The sequence below is a fragment of the Nestor notabilis genome, unplaced genomic scaffold, assembly GCF_000696875.1.
Source record: "Nestor notabilis isolate BGI_N333 unplaced genomic scaffold, ASM69687v1 scaffold755, whole genome shotgun sequence".
Classification (NCBI taxonomy): domain Eukaryota; kingdom Metazoa; phylum Chordata; class Aves; order Psittaciformes; family Psittacidae; genus Nestor; species Nestor notabilis.
The window spans coordinates 3467-30938 of NW_009929576.1; the positions used below are offsets into that span (position 1 = coordinate 3467).

Genomic DNA, 27472 nt, shown 5'->3' on the forward strand with positions numbered 1-27472 from the left:
TCAGTTGTGACATCCCTTTGTGTGCTTTGTTTGGCAGCAGTGTTTCTCACAGAGTTTGATGAACTCGGACACGATGAAAACGGAGGAAGCCAGTATGGTGAGGAACAGCAGGTCTGCCAAGAGGGAATGGAGCAGAGATGAACACAGCTGGATTTAGTGCTAGGCAGAAATCCCCAGGTAAGGGCTTTCCTGCAGCAGGTATTTGTGCTGGTGTAACTCCATAGGTGGATAGCCTGTCCACGCTTTTACTAGCTTTAGAATTACATGACAGCAGTAGACAAGGAGTACCACAGTTGATATAATCCACTTGGTGGGTGAAGCCTCTGTGTTAATCATTTGGGATCATTGAACCCTGCTTCTAACAACAGAACTAAAGTAGATGGAATACAATGTCTGTAGAGTTCACTTAGACTGACTAAAATGGTAAAATACATGTTGCTTTTCAGTTAGGAAACATTCCCACTGCTTTTTCAAAATGGAGTGGCTGTGTCATGATCCTAGATAGAATTATCTAGGGAAATACTGTCATAGAGAGCTCATGGGAAATCTTGACAGGCCTCCATTTTCATGCGTTTATGTGCAGTAAATCAAAATTCAAAACCTGGCAGGGATAATATCATTAAATACTACTGCTATTTGTGTTTATCTATGTGTATGTATATAGGCATATAGGAGCTGTTGATTGGGTTCCCCTACCAGCAGTCTTTTGGGAGATATCGTGTAGCAGTTTGGCAATCACATCTGCTTTTAAAAATAGCTTTAATGAATAAAATACATTATTTATTTTGCAACTTACCTAGCACTCCTAAATTCTCTGTCTGGAAGATCTTTTGTAGTGGAGGGATGTATATAACAGCCAGCTGTCCCAGAAACGATCCCAGCACAGAATACAAGAACATGCGGTTTCGGAAAAAGCCTATTTCAAATATCAACTTTGTCTGGAGAAGGGGGAAAAAAAGCGGAATATAACATTTCCCAGTCTCCTGTTGGTGCTTGAATGTCACCCTGTTTCTTTGCATGTAAACTCCATTACCTTTTGAAGTTACATGCTAACTTGGGCAGAGCTACATAGTTGAAAGTGTTGAACTATAATGGATAACTTTATTTATACAAATGATAAAAATCGTGCTGCTTTAAATGACATTAAAACCCCCCTTCGTATGCAAAATACTAGCGTCTAATGTTTATGTTAGTGTTTTGAAGCAAGGAATTATTGCTGACAGAGCAATCTTACCTGGGAGCGGCATGTCAGGGCATTGAAGAGGTCAAAAAACACAAAACAGGTAAAAGTCATTGTTGTAGTTCGAGGAGTTATGCCACCTTTTGGATTCTGAAAGAACATGTGTAAATTCAGGGGTTAGTTAAGCCTTATAAAAATATGTCAATTCAGTAGATGAATTAAATATTCCCTTTAATGATCCCAGTCAAATCGAAGGGTAGTAAAACAAAGGAATTGATCTATTTCTAGCTATTAAAGGCACCACTAATTTCTCTCTGCTAATTGTTGAGGCTATGATCTTATCAATCAGCCATGTTTTAAATTCTTAAACTGATGTGGAAATTCAGTAAAGAATATTCTAAATTATATTATTTGAACTGTTATAGTGACAGTCACTAACAGCAATCCATAGTAATTGTGTCCTTTTAATTTTCTACATGCATGGAAAGCTAGAGGTGAAAAGTGCCTTAAAGCACTGATATTGTATCAGGTAATAGTTTTCCCAATGCAGGAAGGCAGAACCAGAACCAGGAGGTGACCCTGGTTTCTTAACCCTCTGCCCATTCTGATCCTTCCTTATTGGATGTACTTCAGAAGGTCCTTCACAAGTACTTCAGAAATTGCCCTTCGTTTTGTCCTCCACCCTGATGAAAACAAGATCCTCTTGCAGATTTTCCTCACCTCCTTCCAGAAGACAAAGAGGGTTCCACTGATGATAATTACAGCTGACATGAAGATTTTCAGGATCAGTGATTTGCTGAGTATAGTATCTGTGATACATCGGGGTGGCTGTTTGATAGTATCCCTATCAACTGGTTCCACTCCCAGGCTGCCACGAAAAGAAGCAGAGGGACGTGTTTTATTGAGACAGATCATCCCAAAATGATACTGCTGATAAAACAGAATGGATCTGGAGGATGTGATTCATCCTATATTGGAATATAGCATGAGTATTCTGGCAGGGTTATATAATGTCCCAAATTTGTCTGCAACATGTATGCCAAAGGTCTATTTTTTTTGTGTATTGAGCAGATTGACATATTAGACCAAGGCAGTAATATTATCAGTATCCCATCCCAGAGGGAGAGCTAGCTGTGAGACTGAGGCCAAAATCTCTTCCATGTTGTGGAAGCAGTAACTGTAATTAGCAGTACTTGTAATTAGTGGTTGGATGAGGTTCCCAAGTCTTACGATTTTGGGGCATATACCTCTGCATATAGCCAGTATTCCCTTGCCAGTCAGACCTGCAGGACTACTAAGCAGGTGATGCACTTGGGATAACAGACCATTCCTATTCAAAAAGTGGAATAATTGATTTGACCACGAAACAGGAACAGGTAAAATCTCAAGTAAATGTGAATTAAATGCTTTTGGAGAGATCGGGAGGGAGCCAAAGTACAACTTGTCTTAATCTAACCACCAAAAGACTGCCATTGATAAGAAATTGTAACAGCTTGTGTTTCTAAGCCAAATTCAGGCATATTAAAACCAAGGACATATCGCTCTCTTGACTCTTCCGTACCTCTGGGCTGGTGGCCCATCCATGATGATGTTGATCCATAAGATCTGCATAGCATTGAGTGGATTTGGCAGGTTGAGCACTGTTGACAGAGTAATTAGGCTCAAAGCTGAAATACTCCTGTGAAACAAAGAGGAACATTATTCTGCATGGCCTCACCAAGAAGGTACTTTCACTGGAATTGAAGCAAACGGGAACTTACGTGCTCAGCTGGAACCTCACGAAATTCTTTATATTGTAAAATATTCCCTTTCCCTCTTCTATTGCATTCCTGGAAGGGAGAGAATTACCAGTATTCACATAATTTTGCATTGAGCCCTCTGTGACGCTCAAAATGCAAGTTGCCTTCTGCAGTGCTTATTTCAGTTGAAATTCAGACCCTGGCTCAGGAGGAGGATATCAGTGCAGGTTCTTGGTTAAAATTACTTTGTCAGAACTAGTAGGTCTGAAAACCTGGTTCGTATGGTATGGTCTTGGTTCATAAAGCAGGCCTGTGACTTATTTATAGCTTCACTCTACCCTGTTTACTCCCTCTGTCGTTGTGAACCAACAGAGCATTGCAAATTATGTCTTTACTCTGAGCTTCCTGGACAAGGCAGAGAGCACAAGTCGTGATCTCCCCAGACTTCCAGGCACTTTCAAATCCCTAGTTAGTTACAGCAATGGGAAACCAGGCTTTCAGATGAAAGGTAGCTTTGTCACTACCACCTGAAACAAGTCATTGCCTGTATGTGACTGAAAATGAGCCAGACCCACACTAGGTGTCTCCACTTACTGCCTGCTGACTTGCATGTCCTGAGTCTTGTGTTATTTCCAGGGATAGTCACACAGCAGACTTCTTGCAGTGAATAGCCAGAAACTATGAAGTAATAAAGTGTCTGACAGTAAGAGAGTCACTGAACCTACATTACTGTTGAGAAGTCATCGTCCACGAGAATCATGTTGGCAGCCTCTTTGCTGACATCTGTACCAGCTTGTCCCATTGCAATCCCGATATCGGCAGATTTAAGGGCCACAGCATCGTTAACACCGTCTCCTGTCATTGACACAATAGCACCAGCCCTCTGCAAAGCCTGTGAGAGTGGAGAGATGAGCAGCTCTGAAGCCAGGAGGAGATAAGTCCTATTGGCAATCACAAGATTTACATGTAATATTGGACGTGTAGAAGTGTTGTGTGACTTTGAGGGTAAAACAGACTCAGCAGCCTATTGAGGGCAGAACTCAGACCAAGAATTAAGAGACTGGATTTTCAGAAGTATAAAACTCCAATAGGATTTAGAAGAGGTGAATAAAGTCCTCAGAAATCATTGTCCAGATATTATGCTTGCTAACATCTCACTAGTATCTTTCAAATAACCCAGGCCAGATGTACAAGAAAAATGCTGATGTCGTTAGTGTAAATAGTGCCAATTCATGCCAGAACTGAGCTGCCCTCCTCCCTCCCTCCCTTTCCTTACAACTTGTTTTAGTGAGACATACAATGAATTTGAGAGGCTTTTAGTACCTTTATTATTTTCAGTTTGTGCTTTGGACTTGTCCTGAAGAAAATGGAAACCTGAAAAGCAAAAAAATACAATCTTGTATTAGACAGTTGCTGTTGGAAATAGGCCTTGTTTTTGTAATCAAAACCATTACATTTTTGACAGTGGATGATAGCTCTGTCTCTGCCAGTTGGTCAAGCTCTTCCCCAGACATGGCTTTCAGCTTCCCGTTGCAGAGACCAATATTCTGCCCTGGAAAGAAAAGCCCAAAATGAGATCTGCCCATTAGCTCTGGAAAAAGCCAACTATTCCCTGACTCAAAGAACAGAGGCATCAATTGAAGAATTTACTGGGAAATCTATCTGAACCTGGAACATATGACAGGGCACGTAGTTCTCTGGGCTCTAAGCTGGGCTGGTCACCCTGTCCTTACTCAGATGAAATCATGGAAGCAGTCAAATACCCAGAACTGGCACTGACACTAAATCTATCACTTTCTTCTCTGCTGCTTGCTCTGTGTATTTCTAAATGGCAAAATGCAAAAGTGCATTCTGCATTTGCATTGTGCAGAGATACTCACACTCCAGACATTAGTGGAGTGTAAAATCCCAGCAATATCATCTATCTCATTTAAGGGTCTTCTTACACTGAGATTTTTCCATTTCTGGTGCTAAAATAGTGGAATTAAGTTACTGGAATTTGCCCCATAGTTCATAGCTGCTCTCTTACTGCATTTCGTATGATTTGTTTGAATGGAAAAGCAAGAACTTAGTGGCATTTAAAACCTCAGTTGCACACACAAAGAATGAATCAGTTGGTTATTAAGGGATATAACATTTGGCTGATCTAACAGACGTATTGTAGACCCACGGGAAAGAAGCTAAATTCACTACCTATAGCCACAGCAGTTTCCAGGGCATCTCCAGTTATCATCTTTACTGACACACCAGACTCCAGAAGGACTTGAACAGCTTCTCTCACTCCAGCCCTTGGGGGATCAATTATTCCAACCAGACCTAAAAATGTTAGTTTGCCAAGTTCTGGACCTGAAGCCAAAGCAAGTACTAGAAATAGAAGGGAAAAAAAGAAGACAAGACTAAATTACTAATAATATGTTTCCATACATTAAAATGAATATTTAGAGGAGATTTTCCAGCAGAGAAAGTAATTAAAACCAGGTCTTTAGTCATTATATTCAGATCTTGCATAGACACAAAAATTTGGTCCATTCAATTAACAAAGTTCATCTGAATGGGACCGTTTCTGTTCCACATGTTTCTCTTAGGATTTATTTCTTTCTAATTTAAAGCTGTCCATCAAGTCCTCCTTAAATGCAGATGGATTAAAGTGGGGCAGTGCAATGTTAGACCAGACACTATTAAACTACTATGTTAAACAATGTCATTCCTGTAAAAACTTGAACTTCTTGTTTGTTTTGTTTTAATCTAAAAATACAAAATGTAAATTGAGTTAAACCAGTGAAACTGCCATCGTGCAAACGTCAAGGCTCTGAACATTTTGTTTCTGTTCTCAGTGCCTAACCGTATCATTCAGTCGTTCTTAAATCACTCAAGGATATTGTGCCAGGGGTTCATGTCAGTGTTGCTTTGATGATTGAATCATCAGCTCACAGCAGCTGCCTGTGCTAATCACTTTTCTTCAGAGTGGTAATTTGCCATTCACAGTGGTAGATGATTCAGATATTGCAAAGCAAGCTCTGTACATGATTTACTAACAGCAAGACATGGGGCTAGAGAATATGTACATTGAGTATACCATCTTCCAGACCGTCTGCCAAGACTTGTTCTCATCTATTACACACTCGGAACATGCACAGGAGACCGTGTCTATGTAATTGTGTGAAAGTCTAAGACATTCCTGAAAGGATGTTTCTAGCAATGAAGGAAATGACACACACATAAAAACTTCTGTGGGTTGCGCTGACATGTAGTCGAGATCAAAAGGAGGTCGTTAGTTTGTTCCTAATAAAGAATTGAACCAAACTTCAGATAAAACTCCCCATGCCCAAATCCATGTTTTGAATCTCTTTCAAAGTTGCTTCTTGTTGCTTTTGAAACAGCTTCTCCAAAGCAAAACTTGGCAGAGCAGCGCTTAGATTGGGTTAAGTGCTAAGATTTTCAATGCGCGATTCAGACTGTATCCCAGACAATCACAACACTCTGTGGAAGAAAACATTCACCATTTCCCGTGCTTACTTTCAGCTTCTTTCAATCTCACTAATTTAAACCCAGGAAAAAAAAAAGATTAGTGGGAAGCAAGCAGTCAGCAGACTCAAGACGTGGCTCTTGGCAAACTCTGATAGGTATGATGAAGAGATAATGCAAGCGATGCTAAGGGCTGGACCTCTGTCCATCCTGACCAAAACAGAGCAGAAAAGCATTAAGGCAGATAACCTGTAAGTGTAAGGGACATAGACAATAATGACTGACCCCGTAGACCCGAGGAGCCCATTCGTTTTTCTTCCTGCTGGTAGAAGGCTTTCTGCTGGGGTGTGAGTGATAACGAGATGCCGCCGCTGTTATACAGAGAGCAGTATCGAATCACTTCTTCAAATGCTCCTTTCATAAAGTAAGTATCATCCTGATCCTTTAAAGTAAAGCGATAGTATACTTTATCAAAAAAAAGAAAGAAAAGAGCACACTTTAAAAATACTGATAATGCATAAGGCTTTACATCCTTCTTGTTTGCTCTTTCACCTGTTTATAAAATGCCCAGGTGCATGTATTACCTATTAGATGTGGTATTTTTGCTCTAGCCATTTTTCATGTTCATCTGTCACCAACAAAATGGTAATAAAAAGGTTGGTGAGTTTTTAAACCCAAGTACAGTATCAGTCAAAATAAGATCCTTAACCCCATCAGGCAAAACCAGCCAACATTTACTTTCGAACATCGTATATTTCTTCCCCTCTCTGAAAAGCTTTTGTTTTCCTGCTCAAACCACTATATGAAAAGTGTTATCTTATCCCATTCAAAAACAGCTTTACAAGCTAAAATTACACCCCAGTTGGGAATTTTGAGATTTGTTCAGTTTTCTCCTGGCACAGTTAGGTTCTGAATACATTATTTGCTAAAGAGATACCATTTCATGCCCATTGTAGAGGCACAATTAGAAACATGAAACTAGCCAACACCACTGTTTGCTTTACCTGATTTTTCAGTGTGCATTTCACAGCCATCCACTTCTGCTCAGAGCTAAACGGAATTTCCTTATTTCTTACATAAATATCTTTTATGTCAGCTAATTCCATCTAAAGTAAGGTAAAACAAAAAGAGCACTGTAATGCTGAACAATGCCAAACCTTATATACATTTTCCATATTACAAGCATTGACTGTTGATCATGTACTTCCAGCGGTCATATACCACAGAGCTCAAGAGGAAGTATGGGGAGAGTAAAACTCGTATTTCAAATCCATCTTTTCCTTTTGGTGCCTGATATGGGATAAGTTAAACTGGAGATTGAAGCTTGATCCCTGTTGACTTTTGCAAGTACTGGTGAGCTGCGGTGCTGCCTTGGTGGGGCTTTGGGTCAAAGGAGGCTCAAGTCCTTTCCCTAAACCTATGTCAAAGCAATGGGCAGAGCAGATTTCTTCCAGCCCAAGCTCATTCTCCCTCACCTCAGTTATTTCCAAGCCACCTAACTTGAAAAATTAAAGGGAAATGTGCAAATAACTGAATGGTCAATCATGAATGTAGTTTCAAATTATTTCCTGATGGATTAAACTCAAAAAGCAATTCACTACAAGAAGATCCTTCAGCTCTGAAATACAACAGTGCAAATCAATACACTCCTCCTTTAGCAGCATGCATGGGTGCTCTAGGTGAAGAAGTAGTGATTAGAAATAGCTTTTCTCTCTCCCAGCTCCCACCAAACTCAAAAAAAATAAAGAAGAAAAAGAGACAATGTCCCTTGTATTCTGCTATTGCTTGGCTACTGAATGGTGGTGCAAAAGGAAAATTTTACTTTAGCATATAAAATAATAATGAAATAAAATTTCATTGTTTAAAAAAAAAAATAATGTTTTCATTGTTCATTACAAGCTTTAAAAACAGGAAGTAAGAGCAGATGTTTGCAGGTGCATCATTTCATCAGGGACCTTCTGTGCTTTACAGCCCACCTGAGGTCTATGGACCACAGGCTGTAAGACACTGATTAGATGATACCTTCAGGCATTTTACAGCCCTCTGCCTATGAGCATCAATGCAATATTCATAAAACCCCTTGTTTTACATGATCATCACTATAAAAAGTAAAAGATGACCCAAATCTAGGATGACCCTCTGCCATTATTTCTGGTACAGCCAGTTCTTGGTCATTTTTCACTCTCTTGTCTCCCTCCTGAGCTCTTAATTGGCAAGTGCAGAAAATACAGAAAATGCAGTCCAATCTGAGCCTGAAAGAAATCCATCATGCAGCGTAATTGCAGAGATTAACCAAGCAAAGAAATTATTGCTGTTGGCACAGAAGGCTGGGGAAGGTGAGAAGAAGTTTACACAGGAGAGGTCTATGACCCTGGGGAGAAGAGACAAGGGAAGACTCAAACCAGTCTGGGGACTTTGCAGAAGTCTGTCAGACCTCACAATTCCAGCTCCTTTCAACCTTACCTTCATTGCAAGGGCAATGAGAGCTCCTTCTGTGGGCTGTCCCATCACGCTGTTTTTCCTGATAATGGCATTATTGACTACACAGCCAGCCTACAGAAAGGGACATATTTACATGTTTTATTTTTTTCATAACCAAATTCATAGCTTTTTCATGTTTTTAAAATGAAATAATGAAAGATTGGAGAATGAAAGCAGCCACATCCCCAAAGATGTGCTGTTCCTCACAGCAGCATCTCTTGACATCAGTCCTTGTGCTTTCCAAATCCACTTAATCCTTATGATACACCAATATTTGGTAAAATGTTATGTTTTGGATAGAATAATATCAATCAAAACATGATATATGTCTGATGAGCTCCCTAAATTGTGAAAATGAAAACTTATTCTTTCCCACTATTGCTTTTGATGTGCAGAATGGATAAAATAAACCTAATCTCCATTTAAGATTCCAGCTCACATCATTTCAATACCCAAACACTCCACTTGAGCCTGCAGTTGAATGTGCAAGATTGTATTTAATGCTGACACAAAACCCAGAGACCATCACAGTGCATTTATAAATTAACTATGCAGCTAGCTAAAGTCTAGAATCTGCCCACATTAAAAACCTGAACGTGGCAAAATGAACTGGCGTCTCCTTTGCCAGAACTGTCTTTTTATCCCAAATGTCATCGACATTTTAAGCTGATGACTCCAGTTTCTCCCTGCATGTGTTATGATTGCTACTGATCATCCATAAGCTTCAGGTATGATACCATAGTTACTCAAAGCCTTTCCATAAGCATGCTCCAGCAACACCATTTTTCAGTTACAAATGTGGGTTTTTTTTCCCCTCACTCATTAACCAAAGCGATCTCTTGCAAATGAAAGTTGAATGTAAATAGGACAACCTGGTTCATAATTTATACTTACCTCCACCAGTTTCCCAACTGAGACGTTGGAAAATTCTTTAAGAATCTCCTTTGATGGCAGAAGATAAACGTTTCCTTCTCCATTGTATCCCACCCCACTGACCTGAAGAAGGGATACACAGAATGAGCAAATTTCCTAGTATCAGGCAGGACTATACTACATCTGTATACAATAGTCTGTATATGGATTGTATACAAAACATGTATACAAACAAATACTTGAGCAGATTTGTGATTTTGAAGGATTCTTGCTGGATTCTTCTTTCTAGCCCAAAGCAATGCTTAGAGGAAAGGCTGCAGACAGTTAAAGTATGATACTACAATAGCTGTATAGGAACAGAAAAAATCAGCTTATCTTATACAGAACTTGTTTGCCATGATTTCCGAAGTCTCTTGCAGCTCAGCTGAAGACATCCAGCCCTTTGGTAGCAGTGGGTTCACCAGTTTTGTTCAAGCCCAACCCTGCTGATGACTGCCCTGTGTCTCCACTGCCTTACATTCTGTTTGCCTCAATATTCACCCACTTTGCATGTAGGTAAACAGACCAAGCAGAAGGATCAAACCACTTGTATAATAAATATACCTACAGAAGATGGACCCACAAAGGTCAGTGGCAGGTTTCAATATTTACAATAATTGCAGAGAGCAGCAGATTATGTCAATGAACATGTTTGTTTATGGTATCTGAGTAGCATTTGTACACTCAGCCCCACCTCTGCCTGTCTCCAGCACTGCAAAATGAGAATGGAACTGGTGACGTGCAAAAACCTGCTTGTTTTGGGGCTGATCAGCATCCCGCATTTGAGCCTAGCTGAACTAAAAGCAAACCAGGAAAGTCTGTGTTACCGTCTCATCCATACCTCTGCCTGGAATCCATCCGAAGTCACAAGCCGAGTCACCGTCATCTCATTGGCAGTCAGAGTGCCCGTCTTATCTGAGCAGATGACATTGCAGCAACCTGATGCAGGAGAGTTTTTAATCAGAACTAATAAATAATGCAACTGAACAATGAGATTCAGCAGAGGGAGAGTGTTTCCCTAGTTACTTAAACTGCACCAGTGGGAAAAAGGAGAAAATACCAAGAAATAAATGAGTTTCTTAACAGGGAGTTTTAAGGGAAGGATCTGAGTGCATGTCAGGGTATTGTGCAGGTAACTGGGATGTGAGATGTAGTAGGAGACACCTGAAGAGGGCCACATTGTCTTAAGGAGGGCAATCAGAGAAGGCACTGATCTCCAGAGAGTTATAAATGTTTTCAAGCTGTTATCAGTTATGTGACTCCTCAGATGGGTCATTTAACCCTTACTTTCCTAACTCAGGAATAACAGCCCTTCCCTGCCTCACCAAGGAACTGCGAGGGTAGATGTGTTAAAGACCTAAAGACACCAGGTTGGACGGAGTCTTGGGTGAGATGGTCTAGTGTGTGGTGTCCCTGCCCATGGCAGGGGGGTTTGAACTAGATGGGCCTTTCGAACCCTAACTATTCTGAGATTCTATGTGTTTAAAATACTTAAGAGTCTACAGCTAAGATCAGGAGCTGCCCCACTCACGCTCTGCTTTGTGACAATCCTGCTTCAGTAAAGCACATTTCTTCCAGGGCCCATTTACACCACAATACAGCAGAGGAGTGAATCAGCAGTCACCACATTCAGGCTTGTTTACACTCCCAAGAAGGTAAAAAATTACTTTAATGCAAAAAAAGAATCAGACTCCAGATCCCTTCTAAGCCTGAATTGCTGCTCTGGAGATGACCACAGTGCTTAGGCACAGACCCCATGTGTGTAATGGCCACCAGCTAAAAACCTGGAGGTAGTAAAGCAGATTGGGCTGCAATTAAATTAATTGCAGTTTAAAGGATTGTCTCAGAGCAAGGCTGTCACCTCCAGTATTTCATTTTCAGTTATTGACAACGAAAGAGTCAGATCAAGAAGATTATTTTTCTCCTTTTCAGAGGTGTAACAGGGAGAGCACAGTTTTTGCTGTGCGTAGCCTGTCTTGCAGAACACCAGGCATCTGGCAGTTACACCTACTTGGGCCCAGCCCTACCAGAACAAAATTCTTCATGAGATAAGAAGCGTTTCAGATGTCTTGGGTGAGGGCAGATACAATAAAGCAAGGGTGATAAGATTCCTTAACCACAGAACAAACAAGGGCAGTTCAAACAATAGCAGCATTTCCAAGGAAGATTAGCTGAAGGATCCGGCTGTGCAGCAGGTATTTGCGACTGCATGGGACAGGCTTGGCATTTAGTGTACTTTTCAATGAGTGGTACTAAACACACAATGTGTCTTCTCCTTCATATAACTGCCATACAGACCAAGGTCAGAGCAACAAAGCCTGGAAAACAGCGGCCTGGGAATAAGGAACAATTTGAAGACAAAGGGAGGTAGAAGAATACTCTTGTTATAGTTCGTTCTGCCCTGCAATTGTGAAGATGGGCTGAACATCTTCTCAAGGTCCTCTCTTTCCTGTGTGTTCAAGGTCCCTGTTTCCCGTGACTCTTTGGAGATCAGGGAGATAGATAGCCACAGAGGCTGCAGATGGATAAATGGTTTTATTTATGCCACCAGGCTTGACTTGGGGGCCTGCAAGGTTTTTCAGTCAACACTGACGTAGTGGACAGGATGGATCTGCAGGATGATCCCACAGAATGGGGAGGAAGGAGAAACAAAGCTTTTCAACTCAAGCAGGGCACGCATGTCCGCAGAGGGGCTCTGCTCCCTGTGGGACAATGCCATTGGTTGGGGTGCACCATTCCTAGCACCTGCCTGTGCGAATATCACTGAAATAAAGGAAAAGGATGTGAAAGAGAGATCAGAAAGTGTATTTAAGTCTGAGCGGGTTGCTCTGGCTCCGTAAGCACCCTCTGTTCTCTATATTCAGAGCAAGGCTCACTTGACCAGCTCATTTCTATCCAGCTCAGATTTTGAAGCCTGGCAGATGACCAAGCTGCATCTTACAGCCTTACCTAAGGTTTCTACTATGGGCAGCTTCTTCACAATCACCCTTTTCTTGGCCATACGGAGAACGCCGAGCACCAGTGTGACAGTGACCACTATGGGGAGGCCCTCTGGGATGGCAGCCACCGCCAGGCTGGGGACAGCAGAGACACCACAGCTTCAACACAGGGGTCAAACGACAAGTACCAACCAAAATGTGCCAAAGGGACATTCCATGGGGTGAGTTGTCCTGCCTGTGTCCGTGTGTCTGAACGGGAGCATGCAGTGCTAATGACTGGGACTCCAGGCACACCAAGCACAAAGCATTTATCCAACCCTTCAACATTTTTCTGGATAATTTTGACAAAGCAATCGCTTTTCTTCTTTACATTGACAAAGAGCATTAATTTCTGGTTAAGAAGGGATTTAGTGGATGGATTTAATTTCATTTATTTAATTTTCTGAGAATGGAAGTTGAATGTTCGTTGGCATCACAGCTCATACATTAGTGATTGGCTTCTGGCCACACACAGCCCCTCATCTCCCCTCTTACATGTGGCTACAGATAAGGCAGGACAGAATCACACTGCATACACTGAATCAGAGCAACATCAAAACCTGAAACACCCGACATGCTAGAAAAATCCAAACAGTCTGTATCTGTCCCTTAGTTATTTCCTGGGTAACTCCCAACACTTTTAGGTATGTGCAAAAAGTAATCAAGGAAGACTTTCAGAACCATAGGCTGCTCTCCAAAACTCAGGCTTAACCACTTTACCACCATATCCCACAAGGACACAGGAAGGAGAACACTGAGCCTGTTTGGCTTCTCTGTCATGTCTTCATCTGTGGGTTTGGTTTTATTTCCACAGAATGCTTTAAAGGAATGATTTTAGAACCATAACAACACCAAGCAACAGATTTTATGGGTACTACCAAAAATATGTGATTTATTATGTTTGATTAAGAAGTTGTGCTTTTTATGCTGCATAAAATGTGCATTCCTATCTTTACACATAAATCCAGTAAGAGCAGCAATGTTTGCTGTTGCTACACTCCCACTAAATTCATAGCACAGATAGGAAGGGACATTCACAGCGAGATGAGGTGGAAATGCCAGTGAAGATTTTCAGAATTAAATAAACACTTAAACTTGTTCTTTTTTTTTCCTCCCAAACTCTGTTGTAAAACTCACATTAATTTCACCAGTGCAAGACCAATATATATATTTATGAAGGGTCTTACTCATGTTCTCTTTTGTGAAATGTCCATTGTTTTGAACAGGGACACGTTTCATTAGAAATCAAAGAGAAAGGTGCTCTCCAGTCCTCACCTAACTCCAATTGTGAACATGCCAAGGAGATGCTTCCCTTGCAGCCAGCCAATGAGCATTATTAAACCTGGTGGGGGAAAACCAGACGATTAAAATACTTCAATAAATTCATAAATCTCTAACCTGTTTTAGCTGTTGTTGGAGAAATGAACATGCAATGAGTTCCCCCAATCTCTCCTTCAAGAGGTGCCTCTGCTTGAACACCAAAAGTCGAAGTAACCCACATCAACAAGTACTTTTGGAAGAATGGCTCTGGAGCACAGAGATCTTTTACAGCAGACCATGTAAGTGTGAGCATTGCATCTAACTCACCGATTATGCCGAACGAGAAGAGAGTCAGTTGCTTCCCCAGTCTGTCCATGCTCTTCTGGAGAGGCGTTTTGGGAGTCTGAAAACAACAGAGAATAGCTGGTTTTCTTTGCTTGTGATGCGAGGTGAGATGATGGTCAGCTCAGAACAACTGACCCACACAGTGCTGGTTATTACCATGGTCCCTACAGCTGCCTGATACACCCTGGTGCTTACCCATCCCAAACCCTCAACAGAGTCTGCTGGGCATTGACCATACCACAGGGAGAGATTCTCTGCCTCAATGCACTCAAGACAGGCAAAAAAAGTGGGGGAAGAGATGAATTGTATTTACAGCTGGGGAACCAAGGCAGAGACAAACTAAGGGCTAAATCCAGAAAGGACCTTAGTGATCAAGTCCAGGACTGGGTAATGTGTGTGCAAAGCTCCTGGGACAGGGATAAAAAGCCTGGACCCCATCCCCATGGTCTGTGCTCTCCTCTCCAAGCCAGGGTTGCAATCTGTCCATGACCTGGCAGATGTGAGCAAACACTTCTCCTCCACAGAGCCAGCTCAGAGAACCCCCACGCTGACACACAGGAGGGACCCTGTGAGGTGGTAGGTTTGGGAGATCTGAGGTTCAGACCAAGGAGGGTACCAGGCCCATGTTCTTATTTTGCAGCAACACTTCTAAGCACTGCAGAGCACTACAGATCTAAATCAGCACTGCAGATGCCCATCGTGGCTGCTTCTACTTTCCTGTGATTTCTTGCATTAATGGATCAAGAGTTTACCAGTTTCTAGACCCTCATCTGTGTTAGTTCAGAGATCTGACCCATGAAAGTTTGACTCTGTAACAGTAAATAATTTGTATACCTAATGGAAAGTATGTGTGTGTGAAATAAATAAAAAAAAGAAACCATGAGGTTTTGGTGACTACAAGGTTAGATTCAAGCTAAACATCGCAAGTCTGGATTTAGAACCCTAAATCCTGCTTGTAACCTTCCTTTTGGATACAGCACTTTGCCTCAGTCACACAGCATTTTGTAGCAGAAACAGACATGAAGTCAGTGTATTATCACTTGGGACCACTGTTGCTCACAAACTTTCATCCAGGACATCCACCATTTCCACACACAGGCTTCTTTACCTCTTCAGCTTGCATCATTTTGAACACCTCTCCAAACTGTGAGTTTTCACCAGTCCCAATAACTACACCCTGATAAAAAAAAAGATAAAAAAAAGAGAGGTGGAGATGACGAATCTAGAGATTCTGTAACTAACATTGAGGAAGGGATCAAAGACGACAGGACTCACTTTTCCCTTCCCGTATCGCACCAGGGTCCCCATGAAGACAACATTGCTCAGCGTGGTTATGTCTCCAGCTTCCAGTAGTACACTGTCAGTCTTGTTACAAGGCTCAGCTTCTCCAGTAAAACTGGATTCATCTACCAGCAGATCTGTAACCTAAAAAGACACGTTTCTGGCGCTGTTAAGACAAGAAATTGCCAAAGCAGGCTCTGTTATGCATAGCTGTATTTACCTCTATCAGCCTGAGGTCTGCAGGAACCCTGTCACCAACAGACAGATAAATGATATCTCCAGGCACAAGCTCTCGTGCTAGAAGGTGCTGCAGTTTTCCTTCCCTTAGGCTACATGAGACAAATGGAAAAAGAAGAATGGAAACCAGGCTGTGAGGGTTTTATTCCTTCTCAGGCTTGGGAATGCAACTGGCAAGAAAGCAAGAACCCTGCCCCAAAGAGCTTCCAGTGTAAAAAGAACATAAAACCTTCATAAAGATCAGAGCTGATTATGTTCAGTTTGGGCTCACAAATAACAGATGGCCCATTGTAACAGATGGGCAGGTTATGGAAGACTTGCATTTCAGCATTAGGTGACTTCAACAGGTCTTGTACAGCAGATAAGAGTGACAAGAAGGTGTGCTTTCCTATGGATCATGCTTTAAATAATGAAATGAAGATTCTTTAACCTAAAAAGAAGCCTTTTAAAGCTAGAACTACCTCTGGCATTTCACTATTGTATTGAAATACAGACTTTAAAGTGGTTAGACACTTGTGGTGTCATATCATAAAGAAAGAAGGAACATACAGTGGTGTTTATAAAATCCAAACCTGGGCGAACTTTGGACCAGAAGAGAACCTCACACTTCTTTTGCAGTGCAAAGTTTCTCTGAGCCTTACAGCTTATTTATGTTGGCCATGACATGTCTTATGCCAAGCCACAGACAGGAAAAGTGTTTCCTGTAACCTACAGCACTGATACCAAACACCAAATCAGTCTGGGAAGTGGTGTCTGATAGACCCTACAGCTGCTCCCCAGGCCAGGGGAGGCAGTGACACACAGGAGGCTGCAGAGATCCTTGTGGGACACGTTGCTGGGACCCTCCTGTCTTCCAGCATTTATTCAGCTCCTCTGGGTGCCTACTTTAACAACCAGAGTTATTACATCCCCTTCTGCTGTGACTCAGAGCTGCACCCACACGGTGCCACCTCCAGAGAACAGGTTCTCGTTATGTGCATGACAGCCTGGAGTAGTTGTGTTCTCCGGTCAGTTCTGCCTCATAACCCAAACCCTGTGAACCCCCGCTGAACTCACCAGTTGCACTCAGGGGGCACAAGTTTGTTAAGTTCTTCCAGAGATTTTTCTGAGCGATATTCCTTTTAAATGAGAAAGAAGAAAGACAAGTTACACAAGAGGGCTCACTCATGACAGCCCTGGCCATGGAGCTGAGCTCTGGCTAACATACCTGGATGAAGGCCACAGTGACCACGATGAGCACCGCCTGTGAACAAAGAGGCATCATAGGATGGGCACACCAGCTCCAGAGAGCCGAGAGTTGGGGTGCAGGAGAGGTACCACTTACCATGGTGATGCTCGCAGCATCCTCGTATTCTTTTGTGATGACACTTACTAAAGCGGAAGCCAGCAACAAGAGAATGAGGGGATTTTTAAACTGGAAAAAGGGGGAAAATGTAATATAAAATTAAATATGGAGTTGTTGAAGCTGAGCTCAGATCTCATCAGGAAGGATCAAACATGTGGTTTGGCTGCATGGACCCTCCTTGCTTGTGACAGCAGCATCTGCCTGGACAGAGAGGGTGCAGCACCGGTACTCAGGCTGATGCTCAATCCTGCCCCTTTATAGGGGATGGATGGCATCAGGGACCAGCAGGACAAAGCTTACACCAAAAGACACAAGTTTCCTCTCTTTTCCCTTACTTACACAGGCTAGGCTCACCTTTGCAGACATACAGTACAGGGCTGACTCTAAGAGTTCCTTGGAGGCATGAAAGGGACAAACAAAATCTTTATTGTTGCCTTAGAATTTGAAACCAAAAATCCTCTTTCTTTTATTTCTCTCGTTCCCCTCCCCCTGAATTAATCCTCTAAACTCTTGTCCCAGGACTGTGGAGTCAGATCCTCATTGCTTTCACTTTGAAACACAGATTTTAAGGACCTTTCTCCTACACAAGAAAGTTACAGCTTCATTTAGCTAATGTGGGAATTGACATAAGGGAATTAAGTCAGGCCAAGGCAAGATTGCCTGTTTTGGGTAACAGATGTGTGGTGATGCATGGTAGGAAAGCCAAGATTTAAATGTATTCCTTGCTGAAGACAAAGGTGAAAGTCCTCTCATTTCTCTTTAGAAATACTGGGCAAAAGGGGATGTTTTACAGAAATAGCAGCTGAAAGAAGCCCTGTCAAATGTGTTGTTGAGGAATGATGCTCAAAGGCAGAGGTGTGAATGGTGTGGGACTGCAAACAGCTCTTCCAGAGAGACCGACAGGCTGCAAAAGGATCAGAGATGCACTAGAGAGCTTGTTTTGTGCCCCCATAGGAGAAATAGCTTGTTAAGGATGAGCACACCCTCCCACCATCTCACTTTTTGTGCTCAAAGAGGCTTAGCAATGATTGAAAAGTGCTTGAAGAATATTGATCACATAGAAAAAAAGAGATAACCCATGAAATAAAAATAAAGCCTTTCAAAACAACTAAAATCTTCATGTTCCAGCTAAGCAAGAAGAAAATCAGTCAAGGTGAGGGTTGAAAACAAGCAAACAGAAAAAAGATCCTTCTGTTTCAGCTAAAAGTTCTAAAAGAAATGTGAAAGACATTAAATACTGGTAAGAAACAGTTAACAAAAGCAAAACTCAGGGATAACTCAACTGGGGAAAAACTAGACAGCAAATACCACCTTGTGCTTGGCATTTTGGGGCAGCTGGTTTGAAACTGCGGTTCTTCACAGTGCATGGCACCATGTATGAATGTATCTGTTACTGATGCATTGCTCCTAGAGACACTAGTGCTCACCTGAGCTCTATACCTGCCCCTGCTTTTGCTGGGAGTTTAGGGCTTTCCTTCACTGGCGTAACAGAAATCAGAGTGGCTTTCAGCTACTACTGGTTTTCCTCAAACCTTTCATAGAGTCATAGAATGGTTTGAGTTGGAAAGGACCTTAAGATCATCCAGTTCCAACTCCCCTGCCATGGTCAGGGACCCCTCACCCTAGACCATGTCAACCAAGCCTTCAAGATTTTGTCGTGTATGTTAAAGGGAATGAGAATGCTCCAGAAATCAGGTCACTGCTCTACGGCTTTTGATTTGTGGGCTGTGTGGAGATGAAAAGGTTTCTTCTTATTTTGAGATGTTATCTTCGCATTAAATGACCCTGCATCTGAGTCTCACAATGGCTTTCCTTGGGGCAACAGACAGTGTCTGTACCAGGGGCACAGCCTGTTCCAAGGCTGAGTCTGTGGAAGCAGGAACCCTGAATACTTCAATGTAGAGACACGCTCAGGCTAATCCAGACAGGGGTCTTGGCCAGGAAATGAGAATCTGTGCAGAAAATCCTTACCTGATCCAGATATTTCTTCCATACTGGCTCTGTATTCTCTACTGAAAATTCATTCCAGCCATGCTTTAACCTGCGCTGCAGCACAGAACACTCAGAGAGTCCAGTTTGTAAGTCAACCTAGAGGGAAATTAAAACAAAACAATCAAATATTACATATTGTAGAATAGTGATAGGAAGCTTCTTAAAGCAAAGTTGTTAAAAGCCTGTAAGCAGATGGGCATAGTGTCCATGGTTCAGTCACCCCCAAAAATAAACCTGCTTTTCTGTTTAGGTATATATTTTGTTAAACTATAAAACTTTACCATCATCCATCACAAAAAAACACCCATAAAGTAAGCACAAGTTAATAATTCAAGAAAAAAAAATAATTCCATAAATGACAATCCATATAACAGATGAGAAAAATCTAAAATAACAAAGCATTGATTTCTGGTTTCATGTATATTTAAATGAACACACATTTCATGTACATTCATTTTCTGTGCATTTAAAGCAAAAATAAAAATTAAAGTAAAAATAAAATATAAAAATACCCTGACAAAATTCAAAGAGAACAAAGGGAGAAGGAATAAGATCTATTTTGCCTGGATTTTAAAAAACAGCAAGGTCAGACACCAAAATACCACTAATTATTATAGCTTTCCCTAGCAATTCAAGCTGCAAGAAAGCCTTTGGGAGGTCATCTAGGACAATAACTGTGATGACTCTGTAACTGTAATAACTCTGAAATGAAACCTCTTATGAAATAAAGGGGAAAAGGGCTTCATTTACACAACTCTTCTGGGACCTGCCGATAACTGGAGTGTCTGAGCTGTGCAGCCTGTGCCCAGGGATCCTCTGCCAGTGTTTGTTTTCTAGGCTGGACAACTGAACTGTTTCCCCTGCAGCTCGCAGAGGCACTCACTGCAATGGAATCCTTCCCCAGGACAAAGCAAAGCACAAAGGCCCAGTGCTGAGCCTTGAGCACAGCCAATGTGAGGATTCATCCCAGGTAAAGGCAGAGGAACTGGGCGCTCCAGGAGTTTGTGTGTGAAACCAAAGACCAACCCTGTGCTCAGTCGGATCACAAAGACAGCATTGCTATATTCACAAAGAACCAGTAAACCCCCTTACATTTAAAGCTTTAGCCAAGTCTTCTTTATGGCACTTGCACGCATCTTTTGGGGGCAGAACTGCCACCTCTTTCTCCTGCTCAATTATTTTCAGCTCACACTCCTCATGGGTCTGAATAAACAAGATAAAGCAATCGTTAGGTGAGAGCACAGTCAATGAAAACACTTCAGCATCTCTTTGTTTTTTCCCTTAGTCCCATTCCCTTCCCTCACCTTGCCAGCTGTGTGATTTCACAGTTAGCTAAAACACTTCCTAAACCACAGCACTTTATACCATTCACTAATTAATCCTTATTACAGCCTCAAAGCCAGGTGCACATTCTTGTAGAGGAAGAAAGGCTGTAAGGAGCTGGATTAATAAAAAGAGAAACACACACCACTGCCTTAGTCAGAAAAGTGTCCTGGTGGGTTATATCCTGCTTAAGATGAGCATTTTTCCATACCAGTGTCTCACGCCTCAATGCTTAGAGCAAGAAAAGAACCTTTTTGCTTGTTGAAGACATAATAAAAGAACAGAAAATGTGAGTTGGAAAAATCTCTGAGACAGTGAGAGAAAGCAAAACTCTCCTCTCCCATCCTCACGGCTGTTTTCCTCTGCTGCCGGTCCTGCAAACTCCTCCAAACAGGATAAATCCCTTTCTGCCCCATGCAGGCAGCCTGAGGTCTGTGCCTAGCTCCCCGCACCTGGAGGCTCAGCACCCAGACCTCTCTTCCCTTTTGAGATCCTTTGTCTGCTTTTCTTGCTCCTTTTCCAGAGCAACAGCATCCCCCGAAATCTCAGCCAGGCACTTGAATGGAGGTGGCATGACCACTATTGTGGAGTAAGAAGGAGCAATCTCACCCTTCCCAAGGGACAAGAAAGTCCATTCCCATTTACCATTCATAAAGCACAAGAGAGCGCGTTCATTAAGAGAGGGATCCCAAAATAACTTGGTGCTCAGCCCCTGGCAGAGCTCAGCTCTGCTGCACAGGAGGAATTTGGCACCTGCTACCAGCACCCTGGGGTGTTTGCTAAAGAAAACATCCAGTTCTGGCTCATCAGCACCTGAGCAAGGGCTTGGAGGACTTCAGAGGTGCCTTAAGTGGTATTTGGAGAACTAGTCCTTCTCTGAATACTCAGGAAGTTTCTAGGAGCATTCAGCGTTTTGCAGTCTAAAATGGGAGATAAATGAAGAAAACCTCTTTGGCTGCTTGCTTATGCTGGTACACAGAACTGCTTGTTGTCTGGTGGCTTCTGAAGAGCTTGTAGTATTAAGAGATACGAGTATCTCTAAGCTCCTTAAATGGGCTTTTGCCACTTCCACATGTTGCAGCCCCCTTTTCATCACTGTTTACTGACCCACAGCACAGACGCTAACACACTGGACACCAGCACCAACCCACTCCAGCAGAAAGGCAGGAGAGTTTTGTGTGGTCCTTGGTCTGTGCAGTGCTGACTGAGGAGCCATTGTGCCTCGGGAACAACCTGCCCTTCCACAATCCCAGCCATTTGTCCAAGATTTCCAAGGACTTTTCTGCTTCTGTGTTTCCCTCACACGAGTGACCACATTTTGCCCACAGAAGCTGCAGTATTTCTCCACTGTTTTGAAGCACGCTAGCTCCAGACATCACCCTTATTTGAACATTTCCTTAACAGACATCCCTAGAAGGGATGAAAAACAGTCCCTCCATGCTTAAAACTGGTGATTTACTCCTACTTTTATGTCCTACTTGTGCAAATTCATCAGTTCCCTGTAATTCCGTTGACACCCAGATGCTGTATCCATGCACCTAAGGACTTGATAGAAAGAAATTCATGGCTGTCACGTACAGACACACACCTTGCACTCATTACTGTGCTGATTTGATTAACACAGCTTTTACAGGCTCCTCTGTGCTGCTGGTGATACATGCAGGTGTCAAGGTACAGCCTTGCTCAAAGGAGTTTAAATTGTAATTAAAGGAGCTGGAGAACAGCAGGAGACCCAGGCGTTCAGAGCAACATGCTTAGAGTGCCACAGAGACAGTGGGGGAGGCCAGGGCCCAGCTCTATCACTTGTATTTGCCTTCCCAAATGCGTGGAGGAAATGAGTGACAAAAGCATGTGGATGTGCTGTGCCATAAGCAGCCAGTGCTGGCTGTGGATCGAGAGGAATGTTGACAGCTCTGTGCTCCTTACAGCCGGGGGCTGCTGTGAAATAAACAGCTTTATTGGGACTCATTAATTTGCACTGATTAGCTTACGCCTGTGCCTTCCCCCTGATAAACCCATTCAGATGAACAGCTTTAGTAATGCACAAGCTGGAAGTGCATCAGGGGAGCCCCATCTCCCTCCTCCTCTTCAAAGTGCTGCTGGTACAGAGCCCTTTTGCTCTTAAACACATCCCGTGGCATCCCATGTCTGTTAGGAACCAGGCAGTGTCCTGAGCAAACCTCTTCATAACCTACCCTCTCCTTGTGCAATACCTTCTATTTACACTATAAAACAGATGTGGATTGTCAACATTATCAATTTACATTTTTAACCTTTATGCTTTAGGCATAACTCAAGCACAAGAGTGCACAACTCCACACAGCAGGGCAGGAAGGAGTAAAATAAACTGAATTGTTAGTTTACCTATTGCTTTGCAAGAGCAGGTGATACTGGAGGATGTCAAGAGCAGCTGCTTATGGTTGGGAGCAGGCTCTGTACTGCTGGTACCTGCGCTGCTGCCTTTGCATCCCTCATCCCAAAACAATGCACCAATTGTCCCACCAAGCAGCCCATGCGGGAAGGAAGAAAGTGTGGGGCTTTCTGCAGAATACATAGCCCTTTTTGTATACCCTGGCAAGCAGCCCAGCAGATCAGTGTTTGGGATTTACCCCCACCTCTGCCTTTATTGAGGTCTTGCAGATTCTTTTCCCCCTATCTTAGGTTACTTTGGAGCAGCTGATGTATTGCAATGTGGTATAAAGCAGGCTGGGTTATTTAGCCCAACAAGGAGCCCTTCAAAACATTAAATAGAACCCCTCCTCTTGTATATTCTTCATCCTTGCTCAAAAATCCCCTTAAATATAATAAATCAAACAATTCCCTCAAAAGCCCTTTGCCTTGCTCCATTTGGTGCACAGGACAGGCAATAGACTGTATTTGGGGTTCAGGCAGCATGCAGAAAGAAACCTAGAGCAAACCACAGCCCTGCAAGCGAGGGGCTGTTTTCACTGGGCTTCCTCATCTGTGCTCCCAGCCGTTTCCCACCCACCACCATGGTTTCAGCTCCTTTTGGTCCATTTCTGCATCCCCATCACACATCTATAGCAGCATTGCAGCATTTTAGCTCGAAATATAGTCTCTGGTGTCCCTGCTTGCAGATAAAAGCCTCAAAATAGACCTTTTAATTGTTAAAAACCCAAAGGTTTTCCAGAAAAGCTGCTTTTAAACTATTTCCTGTGTTTTAGGTCACCCCAAGGGTACTGGAGGGCTGACTCAGGCTGTGTGGGATGTGTGGGCTCAAGGCCCAAGCTGCACATCCCACTCCCTTTGCCCCCGCTGCTCTATTCCTCCTGCTCAAACATGACCTTTTTCTTCCCAATCCTAATTAAAAGAAAAACATAATCTTCCATCTCCCTTTAACCTAAAGCAAAGGCCCTTGAGCTGATGGCATTGACATTGCTGCAGGGAAGTCCTATCACTGCAGCTCCATAGCCAACAGTGATTCCAGCTGAGGACCCTCCTCACCCTCCCACATCAGTCCCACCCAGGCCGAAAGCAAACCCCAGTTTAAGTCAACTTCATATGTAAGATCTTCTGGGACAGAGCTGCTACTGCACTCAGCCCAAAACCTGTGGAAGCTGGAGGAAAGGAAAGGAAAGGAAAGGAAAGGAAAGGAAAGGAAAGGAAAGGAAAGGAAAGGAAAGGAAAGGAAAGGAAAGGAAAAGGGAAGGGAAGAGGAAAGGAAAGGAAAAGGGAAGGGAAGAGGAAAGGAAAGGAAAAGGGAAGGGAAGAGGAAAGGAAAGGAAAAGGGAAGGGAAGAGGAAAGGAAAGGAAAAGGGAAGGGAAGAGGAAAGGAAAGGAAAAGGGAAGGGAAGAGGAAAGGAAAGGAAAAGGGAAGGGAAGAGGAAAGGAAAGGAAAAGGGAAGGGAAGAGGAAAGGAAAGGAAGAAGGGAAGGGAAGGGAAGGGAGAAGGGAAGGGAAAGGAAGGGGAAAAGGAAGGGGAAAGGGAGGGGGAAAGGGAAGGGAAGGGAAGGGAAGGGAAGGGAAGGAGAAAGGAGTTAACTCTTTTCCTGTTGGAAGCTTTTCATATATGAGAAATCAGGCTTGAAAACATGTGTGAGCAAGTGAAGTCTGTCACTGCTGCAGAGAGGCAATCCCACAGCCTTTCTTTTCTCACCTGGAAGGCAAGTTGCACTATTTAGTCTGTTTTAAGGCCACATTTAAAAAAAAAAAGGTATCTGCAGGATAATAAAACTATTCTGATAAGGATGCTCTGCATATTGAGGAGGATATGGAGCCTGTGAAAGTCTCCAGGAGATAAATGACCGTTGGTATGAAACCTGAAATGGACAAAAAGCCTCAACTGGAATAGCAATTTAGCCCTAAATGTAGGACAGGGCTGTGAAACACCTGAACTCCACCTTGTGGCTGCTGAATCTTGAATGTGTTATGGGTTAAAGGATCTAAATGGGTTTTGGTGAGAAGAAATGGAACAATTGAGAAGAAAAAGTCCTGGCAGCTGTGAAGAAAGTCTGAAAAAGACTGTAATGCACTAAAATCTACTACCCAGATGTGCCTGGGGTAGGAGCCAGCTCTTTCTGAAGCTAACAACGGAAAAAGCCCCTAAATCACAGCAGGTCCCTGGTGGGTTGGCAGAAGATCTCCATGAATTCTTCTCATAGTGGCACCATGTGTGGAAATGGAGGCCACCCCACAGCATGAAGACAGACAGATTGCCCTGGATGGTGTGACAAAACCCACCCAGCTCATCAGGTTAAAAACTACTGGGAGCAGAGGGCTTCAGCCATCAGGAATCTGCCTTTGATGGTACCCACTGGGTTCACTGGGTGCTCGGGGGTGACCCTGGTACATGGTCAAAGGGAAGAGGTGACGTGGCCCCTGCGGTGCACAGGTTTTTCTCTCTTTGAATCACAGATGCACACACAGGTACGTGAACACACACACACACATTTTTGGATGCTCAGAAGGAAAATCTTTGGCTGTTCTTCAGATTTCTGCAGGAAACACACGATTCTCATAAACTGTGAACAGGCACCACAAAGATTCCCCGTGATTTTGGATGGGCCACTATAGAAAAGAGTTGAAACTGAATACAACAGAGTCTAGACACAAGCTGTGCTTGTGCTTTGATGTGAAAGTTAACTGTTCTGCCATCTCCAGATAACACCATCACCTCACTGCTACCAGCACTGGGGCTTTTCCTTCACAACCCACAACCTGAGTATTTTTCCTGGCTTCAGTCCCATCAGATGACCCAGACTCCATCTTTAAGGCCCAAATATCCCGCACTCAGCATGGACTAGACAACAATTCAAGAAGGGTCTATATTTGGAATTAAATATGTGTCATTATTTATTTTGCTGCAGCAGAAATGGTTCTGGAAAAGAACAACGCGGGCTAGTTGCTGGTGGCCTCCCGCTTACCAGAAATCTCCTCTTCCCATCAAAGTGAGATTACAGATGCCTTCTGCAACCTCATCAAGATCTTCCTTTCCTGGTATTCTGAACTATGTTTGAATAGCTTAGAGCAGCATTGCACAATGTGCTGTGTGGTGCACAAGGTAAGACTTCTATGTCTTATTTTCTTCTCCCTGTAGCACAGTCCAACCCCCATACTGGAAAGATGAGATTAAGAAGAGAGCAGAGGATTAGCTGAAATGCCATCTGAGAAAAGACCTCAGTCAGACAGTCATGGAAAGGGATATCTAGAAGTGTGTGGATGGTGCTTGTTGGGATTGGACTAAGGGTTAACCCCCCATGCTGAAGGAACTGGGTTTACATGGGAGGGTGCTCAACCAATCTACCGTGTGAGAGAAAAAATGGGGCTTGAGCAATAGAAGTCACTGTGCTGAGCAAACGAGGTAATAAAATAATCCCAAAGCTGAAGGTTTTGTGGTGCAAAAAGCAAGGAGAACAGCAAACATGTCACCTAAACACCGCTCTCCTCTCCTTGGTCCATCTGCAGCGAGGAGAGGTAGTGAAAGCAGGGAGAGGGAAGTGAACGTTCACACACCAGCACTTCTCAAGAAAGGAAAGAGCTATTCTGAGGTGGGCTCTGCAGGTCTGAGCTAAAGCTCTTCTCTGCCATTCATTACCAGACCGCACAGAAGACAGCCCGAGGTCACGTCCCCTGGGGTATCCCTGGAGATGGGGTCAGCCCTGCTCTCCATCTACCCTCCTGCTGAGACAGCATTTGTGCGTTACACCAGCACTCCCGAAACCCTCCCACAGCTCCCACGGGCCACAGGGCAGTCACCCTCCTACGTGTTCTGTTCATTTTGAAACTCCTCAGCGCACAGAACAACATTCCTTAACAACCCTGGCCTGAGCTACGTGTCCTGGGAGTACCCCTTAGGAACGACTATCCCCATCTCACCCCATCGCCCAGTGAACATCATCAATCACATCCCTCATTGCACAGCGAACAGTGCGGAACACAGCGGCAGCACTCTCAAGTTACCGGTGGGACAAAGCAGACAAAGTAGACAGAGTTAACCCCAATCACACAAAGTTATTCAGCAGGTCGAGGCACAGCCAATCCTCACCTCCTCCTCCTCTGGCTCACCGCTTCCAAGGGGCTGATACTTCTGTGCGAGGCGGAAAAACAGCTTCTTCTGGAGGAGTTTGGCGAAACCTCCTTCTACCATCTTCACAGCGTGGAGATGGGATGGTGCCACCCGCTGCCAGCAGCTCTGGCTCCGGTTCCCCTGCGAGCACAGGGCTCTGGTCACAGCAGGGAGAGGAGGCAGGTTTACCTGATGCCAAGTCACGCCTTCGGCCGCAGGTGCCGGCGGGATGCAGCGATGCAGGGTGCTTCCCCCATCCACCCCTGCCAGGAGCTGCGTTTGACACCGTGCCTGCTACCGGAGTGAGGTGTCCCTACGCAGCACCTGCAGAGCAGGTTGTGGGCTTGCAGCTCTGCGTTTAACTCCTCACCCTCTGAACAAGCGATGCGGGAGTTGCCCCGGCACGGG

The 27472-nt window shown here is 43.4% G+C and overlaps 1 protein-coding gene across 1 annotated transcript; it reads right to left on the bottom strand.

Annotated features, from left to right (window-relative positions):
* ATP2C2 (ATPase, Ca++ transporting, type 2C, member 2) lies at positions 1 to 27145 on the bottom strand. Its single transcript, XM_010015026.1, has 27 exons — positions 27044 to 27145; positions 20308 to 20418; positions 19195 to 19311; positions 17203 to 17292; positions 17086 to 17121; positions 16935 to 16996; positions 15862 to 15970; positions 15636 to 15785; positions 15469 to 15537; positions 14343 to 14418; positions 14031 to 14097; positions 12727 to 12851; positions 10619 to 10716; positions 9760 to 9861; positions 8848 to 8937; positions 7389 to 7490; positions 6670 to 6826; positions 5113 to 5283; positions 4374 to 4471; positions 4243 to 4293; positions 3645 to 3811; positions 2941 to 3009; positions 2742 to 2858; positions 1901 to 2048; positions 1235 to 1330; positions 797 to 938; positions 1 to 113 (listed from the first exon to the last, which is right to left on the bottom strand). The coding sequence occupies exons 1-27, from the start codon at positions 27143 to 27145 to the stop codon at positions 1 to 3; spliced, it is 2835 nt and encodes a 944-aa protein (XP_010013328.1).
* Positions 27146 to 27472: the final 327 nt, after the last annotated feature.